Source organism: Loxodonta africana, chromosome 24 (genome assembly GCF_030014295.1).
Source record: "Loxodonta africana isolate mLoxAfr1 chromosome 24, mLoxAfr1.hap2, whole genome shotgun sequence".
In the NCBI taxonomy this organism is placed as follows: domain Eukaryota; kingdom Metazoa; phylum Chordata; class Mammalia; order Proboscidea; family Elephantidae; genus Loxodonta; species Loxodonta africana.
Window position 1 is genome coordinate 15214794 of NC_087365.1, and position 19544 is coordinate 15234337.

Sequence of the window (19544 nt, forward strand, 5' to 3'; positions counted from 1 at the left end):
AGATCATTTCATATGCTTAATGAAACTAGCATCATCCTGTATATATTTCAGACTGTACACTTTGATAGGTATATTCAAGCTGATTTATTTTTACATTTTCAGACTATCCACAGAAACCAATTAAGGAGCAGTTATTACTCTCCTTTTCTAGTTTCATTTCCAGGGAAGGTCAGTGGTAGAGGGTGTCACCTGATCCTAAACCTCTCCTCTTTTCCTTAAGCCTTCTGGACCAAGATCTTCAGTACAGTCTGATGTATGTTGGTAAAATATTTCTATGGGTTGCAAAGAATAACTAGGTTTCATGCCCTGTTCTCAGGGCCAAATAAACAAAAATCGACAAATTTTAATTTTCCAGGGATCTTCCCTATTAGTGGACCAGATTTCTGCACAATTTAAGAAGAGCAGGCCTAACAGGGTTTTCTCTAAGTTGACTTTTATCTCTTGCAACGTTGTGTATTCTGGCTATTCTCTGGCTTGTATCTATTCACAGTTGCTGGCAAATTGGAAAAAACTGAAGGTATCCCAGTGGAAAAAGTGAGACTCACCGAAAGACCTGAAAATCTGAGCTCTAACAGTGAGATTTTGGATTGGGACATATATCAATACTATAAATTTTTGGCAGAAAGAGGAGATGTTCAGATACAAGTAATGTATACTGAAGATCTTGAATTTTTAGAACATGAAAATTACAAGGGGGCTTGGTTCTCTCTGGGTCCTGGAGGGGTTAACAATGGTCCAAGATGGGTGGGAAGGGGAAGAGACACCTCTTCCTCTCTGGCCTACTCCTCCTGTTTTGTTCCCTGCCACTTGCAGTTCCTGAGGTCTATGGGAGAGTCAGTTGCCATAGTAATGGCTTTTTTTTTTTTTTTACATTTAATTACTCCTAACAATTTCTTTTGAAAAAAAAAAAGCCTAGATTTTAATTTAGAAAAAAGCAACATCCAATGCTTGTTTTAATATGAACGAACCCCTCAAGGATCTAGAGATGTTCTGCTTTTGGAAATGGGGCTGCATATGTGTGAACTTTCAGAGTTAAGACTTATAGGATTATGTGCACAGGCATTACTGTACAAGTTGGTATCCTACCACCAAAGAAGCCATATGCTCATCAACAACCTAGTAACCAATAACAGATGTAGTCTTTTTTCCTGTTTCTTTTAAGACGTGCCAACTGTATCAAACTGAGTCAACTTACTATTGTCAAAAACAAACAGTAAATATGTTTTCCTTTGTTTATATTAATACTACTGCTAAAATCATTTTCAAAAAATTATTGTTCCTAGGTATCTCTTGGACAGTTACATCTAATTGGGAGGAAAGGTCTAGATCAGGATTACTACGTAAGTCAACTTCAAGCTTCAGCCACAGAGGGTGGCTGAGGGAACTTCGTGAGGGAGACTGGCAGGGGAAGTGAAAGGGAGAGAGGAAGCAGGAAGAGTTGCTGGGGAAAGCACATCGTTGTAACCTCTGTTAAATCTGCTTCCCAGCTTTTGAGGATGAACAAAACTAACCAGAGAGAGCATTTTTCCTACCTGCCTCCAGGTGCAAAGGGGTAGGGGCTTTGGATGGAGCAGTTTGGACAGAGAAGTATCCTTGTTCCAATTGAACCTAACCCCTTCCTACACAAACACACTGTTGGGGTATTGTGAGCTGAGAGGAATGCCCCCACTTGCTGGCTTCAGACACTCTCCCTCCCCAAAGACCAGGTGCAAAAAGTTCACCTGGGACATTCCTGCTAAGGAGTCTGAGGACCAGCCTCATCCCTGTTTGGCTAGTACAGAGGACAGTCTGCTTTTGATAGAATTAGAAAGCTTATTAGCCATCTTTATAAATTTGCAAAGCTCCTTTCTATCATTTTGCTTAACCTTACCTTATCCCAGTGAGGTTAGAAGATTGATTAACAATTCAAATTCACAATGGAGAAAAAAGCAAATAAACTTGGCCTACAAAGGATCTCCTAAGTAAGATGCCAGAGTCATGGGATGAAGTCTTGTCTAGATTCTAATTGTGGTTTCAAGGCCCTAGATGATCATAAATCCAGGGAAGTAACTGGGGTTCTTTTTAAAAGATGAAATTGAAGCCCTTGTCATTTTCTAGACGCTACATGCTTATTGTCTCAAAGTGACACGTACCCTATTCATAGTCCCAATGGCTAAGCAATAGAAATAACTATAAGCCTTTTGCATAAAAGATTCATTTGTTATTTCTTTCTATTTCACTTTATATTTGTTATTTTATGAATATTTGCTTTGGTACACTAGTTTGTATTATATGAGATACAGTAAACATTAGGTAAATGTCAAAGTTAATTTTATAAAATGTGGTAAAATAAGCAGCAATTTAATTAAGTATATACATCCTGAGACATCTCAATTGGAGGGCTTGAGCTTTTTTATATATTTTTTTATTCCAGTAAATATATACGTAACAAATTGTTTGCCTTTTAAGATTTTTTTCCTATCCTAATCATAACCAACATTTTAACTCTTAGGTGAGAAATTCTGGGTAAACAATATTACTCCAGTGTTAGGTTTCAACTTGCAATGAGTTTCATTTTTTAACAATGAGGTTCACAACTGGGAAGAATTCACCATTTTCCATGAATACAAAATTGGTCAGGATATGAAGGCATCCAAACCTCAGCTGTTGTTGGGTGCCATCGAGTCCATTTGACTCATATTGACCCTACGTACAACAGAACGAAACACTGCCCGGTCCTGCACCGTCCTCACAGTCCTTGCAGCTATAGAGAGAACACACCAATCTTTGTACAGTCCAATAAGACCCTTTAAAGTTAAGTACTTTTGGTCAGCTCCAGCTACTATGAAGACCAGATGGGAGCGGTTAGCTGCCTTCAGATGAGAATGAGGGGTAATCCCAGGATAAAGGATCATCCCAGGCATTCTCTTCTGTGGGTTTCCTGTTGCCTTGAATGAGGGAGTTGATCCACTATCTTTCCTGCACCACCATTTCCTCATCTTCGTTGAAAGGTAGGAATGAAAAGAGGGAGCAGACACTACGTTCCAGGCATTGTTCTAGCGCCTTCGACACTATAACTCATTTACTGAGGTTTTATTATCTCTACTTTACAGACGAGGCACTGGAACTGGAGAAATGAAGTAAATTGCTTCAGGTCTCACAGCTGGGAAGTAAGGTTGTTAAGAATCAGAATTTGAACTCAGGCCTTCAGCCTTCAAAACCTGTGCTCTCTCCATTAAACCTTAGTTCCTTGGACTGAGCAACAAAAAACCTCTACTCTAAAATTTCAGCTTCCTAGTTTATAAAGCAGAAGAAGGAGTGAAATAATGTCTCAGAATTCTTGCAACTCTAACTTTCTAATAATGGATTGGACCTCATGCTTCCTATCTAGAGATCCCAACAAGTAAAGCTGAATTTGCATGGAGGGCTCCAGCCGAAATCTCAAACCACAAGACTGTTGGGTTGGTGTATCAGTTAGCTTAGGCTGCACAAACCACCCCCAAATTTAGGTGGCTTAAAATAATAGCTATTTATGTAATTCTTAATTTTTACAGGTTAGAAATTTTGGCCAGACTTGGCAGAGCAATTCTTCTGGAATGGGCCTGGTCAGCTAATCTTGGCTGGGCTTGCTGGGCTTGTTCATACATCTGGGGTTAGCTGGAGTGTTTGCCAGGGTTGACTGGCTTATGGTTGCCTCATCTGTGACCACTAAGATCACCACATGGTTTCATCTGCCAGCAGACTAGCCCAAGCTTTTCAATGGCAGTCAAAGCGTTCCAAGAACAAGAGCAGATGTCTCTTGGGGCCTAAGCTTGGAACTCACAAATCACTTCTGCCACATTCTTTTGGCCCAAGTAAGTCCACAAGTACAGCCAGGATTAAAGGGATAGGAAAATACACCTTTCCTCTTAAGAAGTGGAGCTGCAAAATATTGTGGTCATTTTTGCAACTTACCACAGCGTAGTTGCACCAGAACCAAGTTGGAGTGTCAGGGAATGTACAAAGGAAAAGGAAAGGTAAAAGGATAAAACTAATTTCTGAAAGGCTGTTACCACAGCTTTCCCTTGGCTGGCTTCTCATCCTCCAAGGACTTTCTTTTTTTTTTTTTTTTTAATAACTTTTATTGTGCTTTAAAGTTTACAAATCAAATCAGTCTCTCACATAAAAACTTACATACACCTTGCTACATACTCCCAATTACTCTCCCCCTATTTTTTTTTTTTTTTAATGAGACAGCCTGCTCTCTCCCTCCACTCTCTCTTTTTGTGTCTATTTTGCCAGCTTCTAACCCCCTCCACCCGCTCATCTCCCCTCCAGGCAGGAGATGCCAACATAGTCTCAAGTGTCCACCTGATCCAAAAAGCTCACTCCTCACCAGCATCCCTCTCCAACCCATTGTCCAGTCCAAACCATATCTGAAGAGTTGGCTTCGGGAATGGTTCCTGGGCTAACAGAAGGTCTGGGGGCCATGACCACTGGGGTCTTTAGTCTCAGTCAGACCATTAAGTCTGGTCTTATGAGAACTTGGAGTCTGCATCCCACTGCTCTCCTGCTCCCTCAGGGGTTCTCTGCTGTGCTCCCTGTCAGGGCAGTCATCGGTTGTAGCCGGGCACCATCTAGTTCTTCTGGTCTCAGGATGATGTAGTCACTGGTTCATGTGGCCCTTTCTGTCTCTTGGGCTCATAATCACCTTGTGTCCTTGGTATTCTTCATTCTCCTTTGATCCAGGTGGGTTGAGACCAATTAATTGATGCATCTTAGATGGCTCCTTGCTAGCGTTTAAGACCGCAGACGCCACTCTTCAAAATGGGATGCAGAATGTTTTCTTAATAGATTTTATTATGCCAATTGACTTAGATGTCCCCTGAAACCATGGTCCCCAGACCTCTGCCCCTGTTACGCTGGCCTTCGAAGCATTGTTTATTCAGGAAACTTCTTTGCTTTTGATTTAGTCCAATTGTGCTGACCTCCCCTGTATTGTGTGCTGTCTTTCCCTTCACCTAAAGTAGTTCTTATCTACCAACTAATTAGTGAATACCTCTCTCCCACCCACCCTCCCTCCCCCCTCTCATAACCACAAAAGAGTGTTTTCTTCTCAGTTTAAACTATTTCTCAAGTTCTTGTAATAGTGGTCTTATACAATATTTGTCCTTTTGCAACTGACTGATTTCACTCAGCATAATGCCTTCCAGGTTTCTCCATGTTATGAAATGTTTCGCAGATTCCTCACTGTTCTTTATCGATGCATAGTATTCCATTGTGTGAATGTACCATAATTTATTTATCCATTCATCCGTTGATGGACACCTTGGTTGCTTCCATGTTTTTGCTATTGTAAACAGTGCTGCAATAAACATGGGTGTGCATATATCTGTTCGTATAAAGGCTCTTATTTCTCTAGGATATATTCCAAGGAGTGGGATTGCTGGATCGTATGGTAGTTCTATTTCTAGCTTTTTAGGGAAGCGCCAAATCGGTTTCCAAAGTGGTTGTACCATTTGACATTCCCACCAGCAGTGTAGAAGTGTTCCAATCTTTCCACAGCCTCTCCAACATTTATTATTTTGTGTTTTTGGGATTAATGCCAGCCTTATTGGAGTGAGATGGAATCTCATCGTAATTTTGATCTGCATTTCTCTAATGGCTAATGATCGTGAACATTTCCTCATATATCTGTTAGCTACCTGAATGTCTTTTTTAGTGAAGTGTCTATGCATATCTTCCACCCGTTTTTTAATTGGGTTATTTTTCTTTTTGCAGTTGAGTTTTTGGCTTTTGGATTTTGGCAAGATTTTCTCTATGCTGCTTTTGAAATGTGGTAGATGAAAAGATTTTTCAAGAGAAGCTTAGTCCAGTTGTGCTGACCTCCCCTGTATTGTGTGCTGTCTTTCACTTCACCTAAAGTAGTTCTTACCTACCAACTAATTAGTGAATACCCCTCTCCCACCTTCCCACCCTCCCTCCTCTCGAAACCACAAAAGAATGTTTTCTTCTCAGTTTAAACTATTTCTCAAGTTCCAAGGATTTTCTTAATCAGCTCTACTCTTCCATCACGTATCCTATACCACTGTGATTATTTTCCTTATAGCACCTATCACTCTCTGAATTCTATTACTCTTTACTTGTTTACTATCTCCCCATGATGCAATGTAATTGTTTGTCTGTCTTGCTTACTACTATGTATCCTGTGCTCAGGATAGTACCTGGCATATGTTAGGTGCTCAATAAATATTTACTGAATGAATGAATGATGGAAACTTAAATATTACATGTTGTCCCTCAACCTAAATACTACCATTTGATCCAGGATGCTAATGCTTCAGCCCACCAAAGAAAATGCCCATAACAATTGTTAAGTTCTTTTTAAATATAAGTGATACCCCAGTTTTCTGCCCAAGAAATTTAATATTAAAATATCCAGAAACAACTAGCTTACCTTTTTTTCCTCCTCGCTGTTTTGGTTGAATTAATCTCTCTTGCAAATTGTCACCACAGGCAACATTTTCACTCTCTCCTTGCCAAATTCTTAATTATTGAAAAGCATTGTATATGCAATTCTTGATTACATTATCTTGAATTTTCTACACATAAATTTTAATATGGTTTGCATTTCTAAATATATGCAGACTCAGAATGAATTAGATTAGGAAAGCGGGGTGTTTGGGTGCATATTACTAAAGTGGATAAGGCATAATTAAATTAAACCTGACAGAGGAATAATATCAAATATGTTAAGGGCAACTGCCCTGTCTACCCTGCCACCCATTAAGAATTAAAGCTGATATCTTCCTTTTTCAGAGCTCCATTTATTCCTTTTCAGAGCCTAGAATAAACAAGGTGCTCATAAAAGTTTTCCAAATAATACATTTTCTTGGCATTTCATCCTGGGGAAAATGTTACAAATACAAAATAAAATAAGGGATTTTCTTAGAACCAACGAAAAACTCTGCTCATTATTTGAAAAAGGAGAAGTGAGCTCAAGCAATCAAAATTCACTTCACATGATAATTGAGACATACTATATTTCATCCTATTCAAGACATCAATTGTAAGACACACCATTACTTTATGTTATACTAAGAAATTTTAAAAAACTATACAGTATAAAATTTATACAAAACTAATAATCATTTATAAAAGCAGTATAAATTATAGGATGCCTTTGATCGTAAAAAGGGTCCTGAATAAAATGGGGGGAAAATGTGCCTCTTAAAATCAATTTGCTGGCATGGTAGGTGCTCAGTAAATGTTGGACCAATGGATGAATGAGTTGCTATATGGATGAGTGGATGTATGGATGGAAGGATGGATGAATGGATCGGTGGGTGAATGGATGGGTGAGTGAATGGATGGGTGTGTGCATGGATGGGTGGGTGAATGGGTGGATGGGTGGATGAATGGACAGGTGGGTAGATGAATGGATGGATGGATGCATGGATGGATATTTGATCTTAAGTTTTTGAGAGTAAAAACTCAGATTGGCTTATATGTATATCCATCAAAGCAACTTGCATAGTACTTCCACACAGTGTGGAAATTTTTGTACAATCGAACTAACGACATTAAGAGCAGATAAATTTAAAGAAAAGAGAACTGAAATGCCAAGTAAGCCATGGAGTGAAATGGAATGTTAGGGGAAATTAGAGAGAGCTTCAAGCCCTTTGGTCTTTATAGAATCATTACATTGAAGGTGGGGAGTCTTTATTTGCTTCCATAGAATTATTTGTTTTCTCTGAAAAGTTTAAATCTATTTTCTCAGAGGTAACATTTTCCCAGAATTTTCTATCACAGGATATCTGAGAGGCAAATTCTAAAATTTGAAAATAAGTTGATAGAATTATAATAATAGAATGATAGAGCTTGAAGGGACCACAAAGATTAAAATCCAGTCCGCTTAAGAATTTATAAACCTATCTTTTCGTTCCTTTATACATTCATTCTTTCCAGAAATATTTACTGACTGCTTAATAAATGGCAAAGACTGCAAAATATAGGGGATTTAACATTGGGGCCAACAGAAAAATAAGCAAATAACTAGATGCATGCCAAGACAGGGATAGAACAGGGTTCCCTGAGAGCACAGAGGAAGAGAAACTAAGTGAGGAAACTGAGGCCTAGAGATATTGTAACTTGCACACATCACACAGTTACCTAGGGGCATATTTGGGACTTGACTCATAAGAGACATTCATAAGAAGTATCTTTATTTTTTATATTAATGTTCTCTACTTTGAGAAATCATGCATTGCTACAACTTTCTATCCAATTTACACTTAGATTATTCTAGACATTTTAGATAGCATTTGCTTCACAATCCCTCATGTTCATAAATCTCTGGTGGCTTCCATTTTCTACCAAATAATAAAAGTCCTTAGCCTGGTATTCAAGACTTTATTATATGGCACCATCGTATTTTGACAGTCTGAGCTTTCATGTACTCTACTTCAGTCATACTGAAATAATTACTATTGCCTGGGTATACCTTGGAAATTCCCATCTCCAATCCCTTGCTTATTCCCCCAGCCTATGATGCCATGTGCACTGGCAAATCCTCTCCATCTGTCATGAGACCTTTATCACCTCAGCCCTCCCTTCTTTATGCCATGGAGGCAGAGTGCTTAAGTACATGGCCATTGGATTAGGCTGTTTGGGGGACTCTGCTATGAACATGATTCAGTGTCAATAAATAAGTTCGATATTAATAATAGCTTCCTTACATTGCTGTTGTGAAGATTAGGTGAGAAAAAGCTTATAAAACACTTTACAGAACTGGATAAAATTTTTGGTGTTCCTTTTGACTTATCCATCACCTACTATCTTACTGCTATCTTACTGCTATTTACATATATTCCTTTCTTCTCAGCAACATTGTTAGGAAGGAAATGTGGGGATTGTGTTTTTGTTCATCTATGAATCATCTATAATACCTAACATAATAAGACACATAAAACCAAAAAACCAAACCCACTGCCGTCGAGTTGATTCCGACTTATAGCAACCCTATAGGACAGAGCCCCATAGAGTTTCCCAGGAGCGCCTGGTGGATATGAACTGCCGACCTCTTGGTTAGCAGCTGTAGCACTTAACCACTACGCCACCAGGGTTTCCATAAAGAGAAGGTTAAATACAGTTTTTGAAAGGATTACTGAAGAAAGGAAGAGATGGATGGGTGCATACATGCTGTGCTGAGATTTGGCACTGCTGATATTTGTATTATGTCCACAAGGCAGACTGACTTTAGTAACAAGGCTGTAGTTCTGAAATAGGTTAGTGACCCTTCTGGGGCAAATTTCCATATTGAAGAACCACCTGCATTTCTCCCTTACACGTTCTCTCCTCTTTGGGAACAAGCACATCAACTTTTTTAAGCCTTGCACATCAAGGCTTTTTAAAAGAGCAGAAGAGTTATGTCCTCATAAGACACTTTGGAAAGTGTCTTCATGTCTCATTCCTGGGGCTGATTCTTTTTATTACTACCTGTGGTCTCAGAGGAAACCTTCTGGAAGGTCAGGATGAGGCCTGGGAAATGGAGCAGCAAGGGACAGGGTCAGCCTTTGTGCATTCTAGACTGAGCACTTCATTTAATGTTATGGCCTAGGGGGAATCAGGTGCTTTGCTAGCCTCCTTCAATTTGATTTAGAAGCAATTGGCCTGAAGTTCACCTCTGCTGAAAGACCCAATCTCAGTAGGCAGCCAGGTATGTCTGTTCTTACTTTGCCAATAGACATATAGGATGCTGCATAATCAATCCTGACTACTGAGTAAATCACCTTATAAAATAAGTGCATAACCACATGACCATCTTGCCCACCAAAATGTGAGAAACAAGCCCTCACATTCTAAATTTATATATATATAAGCTATATGGTCACTATGAGTCAGAATGGACTCGACGGCAACGGGTTTGGTTTTTTGGGGGGATATAGCTATAAAACTCCCGCTATTCATGTTTGTAAGCTCCCTTGTGGCACAGTGGTTAAGCCCTCAGCTACCAACTGGAAGATTGGTGGTTTGAACCCACCAGTCGCAATGTTGGAGGAAGATGTGGCAGTCTGCTTCCATAAAGATTCCAAAACCCACTGCCATTGAGTTGATTCCTACCCATAGTGCCCATATAGGACAGGGTAGAACTGCCTCAAAGAGTTTCCAAGGCTATAAATTTTTACAGGAGCAGACTGCACCATTTTTCTCCCATGGAGGGGCTGGTGGGTTCGAACAGCCAATCTTTTGGTTAGCAGCCGAGAGCTTTAACCACTGTACCACCAGGGCTTCTTCCATAAAGATTGCAGCCTTGGAAACCCTATGGGGCAATTCTACTCTGTCCTATAGGGTCACTGTGAGCCAGAATCAACTCAATGGCACATAACGGCAGCAACATTCAGGTTTATAGTTGAGATAGCACTTGGACTAGCGCCTTAGAGAAGTGGGCATTTCATAAATATTTGCTGAATGTATGTTGAGTGAAATAACATTTGGTTCAAAAAGTCATTTTGTTGCATATATTCATGACTGTCAATAATGCTGTTCCTTTCCTCCCCAGAAAGCATTATACTATTTCTTAAAGGCAGCAAAGGCAGGGAGTGCAAATGCCATGGCGTTTATAGGAAAGGTACATGCTTTATCTTGATCAATATTTTCATTTTATCATGACCTTAAAAACTGAAAAATAATTGGTACCAACTAATTGAACCCCGTGTAGGGTGACTGGGTTGCAAGCCTCCTTCAGGGAGGGCATTCAGCTGCAAACATAGGATGGTATTCTTTTTTTTATTGTGGTAAATATATATATATGTATGTATATACATATAACAAAACGTTTTTCATGTCAACATTTTTTACATGTACAATGTAGTGACATTAATTATATTTATCAGGTTTTGCAGCCATCACCACTATCTATTTCCAAATTTTTCTGTCACCTTTAACAGAAGCTCACTGCCTCCCAAGCAATAACTCCCTGAGGGTGGTGGTCTTAGGTTACAGGTTGGGAAGAAGGCCCATACAACAGCAGCCTTTATCTGGGGCACCAAAAGTAGGCTTGAAGTAATATCTACCCCATGACTCCTTGGCTGAGTTTAGCCCAAAGCCCTCTCCCATTGGCAGGTACCAGGAGATCCTGATTAGTCGGTCCAATCAGATGTCTCCTTCCTTTCACCCCTGGGATGAGAACCAGCTCCAGGCCAACCAAAGTCCATCCTTCTGCCACCTCTGATGGAAGGTCCCTGGGCATTGAGGAGTTCCTCTAGAGAAGCATCTTCTTCTCTGTCCTTCAAAGACTGTCTATGCCCTGAGTGCTGCTCTTGGCTCCCTGTAGCCAACTTGCATTACCACCAGGACACGTGACCTACTTCCAGAAGTGCTACATACAATAAACTTAGATGTAAGGAACCATATGAGAAAACACAAGTATAGTCCACCTCTTTGCCCTTGTACAAGGTCACGGTGAAATTCACGTAACATAACATTAATCATTTTAAAGTGCACAATTCAGTGGCATCTACTTTCAAATTTTTTTCATCACCTTCAAATTCCTTAGTTTTTTACACTCTTTTTTTTTCCCCAGATGTATTTAGAGGGGAATGCTGCAGCACCCCAAAATAATGCTACTGCCTTCAAATACTTTTCCATGGCAGCCAATAAGGTATGTACTCAGCCCATTGCAGTAAACACATAGAAACTCTTGGCTTTTATTATATGAAGACTGGTTCCATAGGGATGACTCCAAACCCCCACGCTCAACTGGGTCTGAGAGGGGTTTTGTGTTCTGGAGAAGCGGAGTGCCATTGATAATAAACTACGGGGCTGGTGTCGGGGAAGACCCAAGTTCTTGGCTAAATGGGAAATGGCAGTGACTTTTGCTGCCCTAGTAGGACCAGCAGGAAAACAGACAGAAGCTTAACCTTCCCCTTACCTGTGCAGTTAAAAAAAAAAAAGAAAGAAACAGGAAATAAGAGATGAGAACAAAGAAGATCAATAAATAATTGCAGTAAGTGCAGGTCTAATGCAAAGACAAACCAAAAATGCCCAATTTTCTCCAGTCAGATCTTACCCAAAGCCTAGAACTCCCCCTGGCTCAGGTGGAACGTTGCCAGGAGGGTGCCCAGAAAAAGTGGTCAAGGGCATGACTGTGGAGACAGAACTGCGGTTTGAATGCCAGCCCTGCAACCAACCATCTGTGTGACCATAGGCAAGTTGTTATTGTTGGTTGCTCTCATGTCAGCTCCAACTCTTGGCAACCGTGTGTATGACAGAATGACATGTTGCCCTGTCCTGTACAATCTTCGTGATTGTTGGTGCATTGAGTTTGTTGTTGCAGCTATTTTGTCAATCTATCTTATTGAGGGTTTCCCTCCTTTTTGTTGGCCCTCAACTTTATCAGATATGATGTCCTTTTCTAGCAGTTGGTCTTTCCTGACGATGGATCCAAAGTCAGTGAGTTGAAGTCTCATCATTCTTGCTTCTAAGGAACATTCTGATTGTATTTCTTCTAAGACTGAATTGTTTGTTCTTTTGGCAGTCTGAAGTATATTCAATATTTTTTGCCTACACCACAGTTCAAACACATCAATTCTTCTGTCTTCCTTTTTCATTATCCCACTTTCACATGCCTATGAAGTGATTGAAAAGACTAAGACTTGGGTCAGGATCACCTTAGTCATCAAAGTGACATCTTTGCTTTTTAAAAGTTTAAGTTTTTTTCAGAAGATTTTCGTTTCTTGACTGCTGTTTCCATGGATGTTGATTATTGATCCAAATAGAATGAAATTGTTGACAACTTCAATTTTTTCTCCATTTTTCATAATGTTGTTTATTGGTTCAATTGTGAGGATTTTTGTTTTTTTCTCATTCAGGTGTAATCCATACTGAAGGTCTATAGTCTTTGACCTAAATCAGTAAGTTCTTCAACGTGTCTTCATTTTTGGAAAGTAAGGTTGTGTAATTTACTTAACTTCAATTTTCTCATGTGTAAAATAAGACTATAACAAGACTTGCCTCATATTGTTGTTGTCAGAATTATATGTATTAAGATATCTGTGCCTCATATTTAATGCACTTGAAACAATGCCTGGCACAGAATAAGGGTTATGTAAGTGTCAGCTCTCGTCTTTTGCAGCCTGGGGCAAAAGGCAGGTTGAGTAAACTTTAAAGCATATCAAGGCAGAATGGATTGGATCTGCAAGGCAGTATAGAAATGGTGTGACATGGTTCCCAACACTGAAGACTTTCCCTTGGTTTCTGGGCTCAGTGAGGCTGGTATCTCTCAGATAAAACTTAGAAGACTACTCTAAATCCCATTAATGTATAAAACACAGTAACCTCACAGCAACACCCATCTGCCTAATGTTGGTGGATGGCCTTGATAAACTTTTTATCCCTGCACAGTAGGAAGCATTTTGTTGACTTATAATTTCATATTGCAACACTGGCAGTAAAGATATTCTCAAATCGGGAACATTTTCAACTGTCCTCAGTTTTTAAAAGCACACATGCTGTGTTAGGAGCCTATTTATAAATAACTAGCTCCTCCTGAGGAGCCCTGGTAGCTCAGTGGTTAAAGCAGTTTGAACCCACCAATGGCTCTATGGGAGAAAGATATGGCAGTCTGCTTTTGTAAAGATCACAGCCTTGACAGGGGACCATGGTCTTGGGGGACATCTAGCTCAACTGGTGTAACAGTTTATAAAGAAAACATTCTACATCCTACTTTGGTGAGTAGCATCTGGGGTCTTAAAAGCTTCTGAGTGGTCATCTAAGATACTCCACTAGTCCCACTCCATTTGGAGCAGAGGAGAATGAAGAAAATCTAAGACATGAGGGAAAGATTAGTCCAAAGGGCTAATGGAACACAACGACCATAGCCTTCACCAGATGGAGTCCAGCACAATTAGATGGTGCCCGGCTACCTCCACTGACTACTTTGAGAGGGTCCCAAACAGAGGTGGAGAAAAATGTAGAACAAATTTCTAACTCACAAAAAAAGACCAGACTTACTGGTCTGACAGAGACTGGAGAAACTTCAGAGTATGGCTCCCAGACACCCTTTTTAACTCAGTACTGAAGTCACTTCTGAGGTTCACCCTTCAGCCAAAGATTAGACAGGCCCATAAAACAAACAATAATACATGTAGTTCAACCATGTATACGAGACTAAATGGGCACACCAGCCCAGGGACAAGGAGAAGAAGGCAGGAGGGAATAGGAAAGCTGGAGGAATGGAAATGGGGAACCCAAGATCAAGAAGGGAAGAGGGTTGACATGTCACAGGATTGACAACCAATGTCACAAAACAGTAAGTTTAATGAGAACCTAATTTTCTCTGTAACCTTCATCTAAAGCACAATAAAAAAAAAAAAAAAGATCACAGCCTTGGAAACCTTATGGGGAAGTTCTACTCTGTCCTATAGGGTCACTTTGAGTTGGAATCAACTAGACAGTAGTGAGTTTTTAGCACCTCCTAGCTGTTGCTAGTTGGAACCCTGATGGCACAGTGGTTGAGAGATCGGCTGCTAACCAAAAGGTTGGCAGTTTGAATCCACCAGGCACTCCTTGGAAATCCTATGGGGCAGTTGTACTCTGTCCTATAAGGTCACTATGAGTCAGAATCCACAACAAGGGTTTTTGTTGTTGTTGTTTTGGCTTAGCTGCTGCTATTGTGGTATAAATTACTGAGAAAGCTAATACTGGCTGCTCTCCCATGTAATTTACATGAAATCACTGCTCAGCAGGGTGGTTATCTGGAGCACCATTAGATTAGGATGACAAGAGAGAAAAAACTGAAAAAGAGGTGGTAATGTAACCAAGGAATATCTCTTATAATCTGGCCAATAACACCGTTTTGTCAGCCAAAAGAGCAATGCCAGGACGTTGGGTGTGAAATTAACCCACATCCCATGCTATTCAGGGCTTTGTAACCAGCAGTGTTCCAGGCTACTCATGTTCTAAACCCAAGCTGCCTTCCTTTGCAAGTGAAATCTGAAATTGTATTTTGCATAATTATGATGGATGGCGTTAAGTGGACCTGAGGCGTAGCAAGGGGGCTGCAGAAGTGGGCACTTGTCCCTGGGCTCAAGTCCGAGGGGGTGCCAGATGAGGTGCAGAATGATATTCCAAGACCCCACAAATATGAAAGGCACCTGACTGACTGAGGCAGCCAGACAAGACGGGGACTGGTGTTTCTGCTGACACATCACCCTATCAAAGTCTGTTCATCTTGAAACTGGGGAGGGAGGGGAGCAACTTATGGATTGCCCTGGTTACTCGAATTGGGGAGTGGGGGGCGCAATTTAGAGATTGCCTCTGAGTGCTTGTTACTCTTCCTATGCCCCTGAGGTGGACATGGCCACATATTCCTTTATCATCACCTTTACAATTTTTTAGTAAACTACAAAAGTAAAGTTTCTGTCTACTACCCCTCTTTACACCCAGTCTTCTTCCACTAATGCCTTTTTTTTTTTTTTAGTGTTATTGTTGTGCACCCTCAAGTCGATTCTGACTCTTACTGACTCTATATATAGGACCCAGTAGAACTGCCCCCATAGGGTTTTCTAGGCTGTACTCTTTACAGGAGCAGATCGCCAGGTCTTTTCTCCTGCAGAGTCACTATGTGGATTCCAACTGCCGACATTTTGTTTAGCAGCCAAGTACTTAACCATTTCATTAACAGGGCTCCTACTACTACTGCTTTTTAAATGTGCTCTTAAGTCATTATCAGTACCAGGACACAAAGATACAGATTTTACAACCTCTTTTGTCTCCCTTACTTAGAAACAGAACAGCTATGCTGTGGCCCTGGGTGGCACAAACAGTTAAGCACTCAGCTACTAGCTGAAGGTTTGGCGATCAAACCCACCCAGAGGCTCCTCAGGAGAGAGACCTGGAGATCAGCGTCTGAAAGGTCACAGTCTTGAAAACTCTATGGAGCAGCTCTACTCTGCACACATGGGGTCACCATGAGTCAGAACTTACTCCACGGCACCTAACATCAACATATTGTATGAGGGACATTGAGCCCATATCGCGCCATAGTCTTCTGATCTTCTCTCTTACAGTTCTGAACATGTCAGGCCCATCCTCATCTCCACACATTTGTCCTACCTCTTCCCTCCCAGAAACCCCCACTCTAAATCCTACCCTTCCTCAGAGCAGAGCTCAATCCTCACTCTCTCCACAAAACTGTCCCTAATCCCCTCGATCACAGGGATCTTTTCTCTCTCCTGAACTTGACCCACACTTACACTCTGTACTGCTGTGGCTTTATTGAGTCCTACATTGTGGCTTCTCTCCTACTGTCTAAAGGCCATATCTCCTTAGCTAGAGGAGGGCAAGCGCCCTAGTATGTAGTGAAGCCAAAGCAGTTCCCGTCAAGTCAATTCCAACTCACGGCAACCCCATAAGTGCAGAATAGAATTGCACTCGTAGAGTTTTCAAGGCCTTTCTTCTGAGATGCCTCTGGATGGATTCAAACTGCCAAACTTTTGGTTAGTAGTCAAGTGCTTATAGTAGGAGTTCATTAAATATTTGTCAAATAAATGAGCATCTGCTCCCTAGGTTCAAGACAGTTAGCCTAAGCAAGAACATCAAGCCCTATTTCAGGGTCAGCTATACACGTATTTTGTTTGGTCTAGGGAGTGTTTTAGAAATCACTTTCATAGAAACTTGATTCTTTTAAATTGAATTTTTGTACTTCACATAAAAATTGACATCTAGTTTTTCTTGGAAAATGGGAAGATCTGACCATATGTGGCTGCCATTCCACATAGCAACAGCTGGTTACTGCCTGTAGACACGGCAGATACTCTTTGGTTCGCCACAGTCTGTACTGCTTTGTGGTATTGCCTGGCTTAATGTACTTGTTTACATGATCTGCAAAGCTCTTGGAGGCATCTGTGTTGGCCACTCCTGACCTGAAAGTTTTAAACAGGCACTCTAGGCCTTACACAGTTAGGTTACCTGGTTACCTAGGGACTCTCTTAGAGAAGGGAAATACAATTGATCCTCATTATTTGCAGATTTTGTATTTGTGAATTTGCTTACTCACTAAAATTTATTTATAACCTCAACATTAATACTTACGGCACTTTCACAGTCACTCACAGACATGCACAGAGTGGCTACAAATCTGAGCTGCCCAGTGCACACGTTCCCAGCTGAGGTCGAATGAGCTGATGTTCTGCCTTCTTATTTCAGGTCTTATAGAGTGAATAAGTGTCCTCTTTGCAGTCTCTTTAGTGCCACGTTCTTTTGTGTTTTTGTGCTTTTTGGTGGTGATTTCACTGTCTAAATGGCCCCCAAGGATAGTGCTGAAGTGTTGTCTTTTGTGCCTATGAACAAGAAGGCAGTGATGTGCCTTACAGAAAGAATACATGTGTTAGATGAGCTTTCTTCAGGCTTGAGCTATAGCGCTGTTGACCATGAGTTCAATACTAATGAATCAACACTACGTATTAAATAAGGTGTCTTTAAGCAGAAAAAAGCACACATAAAACAAGGTTATGTATTGATCAGTTGATGACCAGAGGCTCACAGAAGCCTAATCCTGTATTTTCCCTGGAAGGAATGACTCAGTATTTGCTAATTCAGTGTTTGCAGTGACTTTATATAACTACTTCAAATGATGAGAATTGACTGTAGTTTGTCTTCATTATTCTAACCTTTCCCCTCCCTCTCTTCCTTCTTCCCTTATTTTATTGTCCTTCCCTTACATTCCCTTCTTTGCTCTTTTCTCCACTTTCTTCTCCTTCGCTGCCCTCCCTTCCTTTCCCTTCCACTTTTCTCAATACCTAAATGAGGATAGTTAGAAGAAGACAAACTCAGCAGGCCTATGGTGCTATTAACTTTATCCCATCTGTTATATTGGGTCTTATCGCTCCCAGAGCAGAGTGTCTCAAAACTCCTAGGATCACAGCTAGATGTAGTCAGGAGAGAATAGGGAAGAAGAGACCAGAGTTATACCACCTGTTTTAAATACAGGTGGACCATCCTTAAGAACTCTTACAGTAGATGGTCCTTTAATATGCATAGACTCAAAATTTGGAGTCTTGAAACATTTTAAAATATGTCCTCTCTAGTTATATGCTATTCCTATGTTACTGAGAGGTATTCTGGTTGTATTCACAGTAACTAAGTTTCGGTGGTGAAAAATTTGGGGAGTGTTTATCAGAACTTATGTTCCTGAGGAAACAGCTATATACCTGTAGAACACACACAATTCTGTTGTATGAAAGCCAAGTGGCCAAGTGTGACACCTCACTCAGTCTCTAGAAGGTGAAATGTATGATGAGAAGTTGGGGAAAAAGTGAGTTTGCTGGTTGGGGTAGTCATTTTCAAGGCTCATTCTTCATAAATCCTGGATTAGTATGCTAACTATCAATGTATTTGGACATGTGTTGAAGTACTGTACCTGGAGTGTTCAGAATATTAATCAGAAAAAGGAATGGTAACTAATTTAGCATCAAGTGGAAAACAAAACGTTGGTGATGTTATAAGCATATAAATTTGAATAAAGAAACATATACCAACAATGGTTTACCATTCACAATGGCTAGATTGTAATTCACAGATAGTCTCTAAATGTTATTTGGCAATTTATGTCAACATCCTTTTATCAAAGCAGGTAAGAAGTGTCCAAATATGCTCCCCCTTCTGGAAAAGGTCTACACATCCTTCAATACACAACTTAAATGTCACCACTTCTGTGACACCTTCTCTGACAACTCAGTTCCTTCACCCTCTGTCCTCAACCAGCAGTTGGGTGTTCTTCTTCTGGGTTCCCACAACACTCTCAATCTATTTATAATATAGGCTTTATCACATTTTATATGACTTTAAAAGGTCTGAACTACTCCTTTGATATGACTCACAGCCCATTGGCCTATGAACTCTCCAAGGCAGGGATCATGGTTTATTCATCTTCAGCTCTCACCTCCTGTCTCTGTCCAGTGCCTATCATAGAATCACACATGAAGCAAGTGTTAAATAAATATAGAATGAAAGAACTGAGGAAAGATTTGCCTTTTACTTTCTCTTCTCTTTTCTAGTCATAGGTATGAAAAGCAAAACTAGAAAGTCAGAACAACCTGCCAACTGTCTGATTAATTGTCTTGATTAATCTCTTATTGGGTCCATTTAAATTATTTGTAATGGTTTTGCAAAAACTTTTCTTATAATGAATTCTTCTGGTACTTCACTTGGATTTTTTAACTTGTTATAGGGCAGTGCAATTGGTCTTCATGGGCTTGGTCTTCTTTACTTTTATGGAAAAGGAGTTCCTGTGGTAAGCTAAATAATTTTATTATCTTTTCAACATGTTTCTGGTAATGTCATTCATTAAGTTAAAGAAATTAGTCTCTATTACCAGGTTTGCCAGACTATCTCATCATAGAGAATAAAATAATCGAGTGAAATATTTGGCAAATATATGAAAAAACTTCTGACAAGAATAATAAACCTAAGAATATCTTTAGAATCATAGATTCTGAGTAACCTTAGAGATCATCTATGCCCTGGGGGGTTTTACTTATAGAGGAATTTGTCTTCTTAGTTTCACCTCTGTCTTTTGGCCAATA

The 19544-nt window shown here is 40.2% G+C and overlaps 1 protein-coding gene across 1 annotated transcript in view; it reads left to right on the forward strand.

Moving 5' to 3' along the window:
• Positions 1–19544, forward strand: part of SEL1L2 (SEL1L2 adaptor subunit of SYVN1 ubiquitin ligase) — a 74890-nt gene that overhangs the window by 28852 nt on the left and 26494 nt on the right. The window contains exons 6-9 of the mRNA XM_064275766.1: positions 491–645; positions 10520–10588; positions 11543–11620; positions 19190–19252. Of these exons, the coding sequence (XP_064131836.1) occupies positions 491–645; positions 10520–10588; positions 11543–11620; positions 19190–19252 (365 nt within the window). The remainder of the gene's footprint in view (positions 1–490; positions 646–10519; positions 10589–11542; positions 11621–19189; positions 19253–19544) is intronic.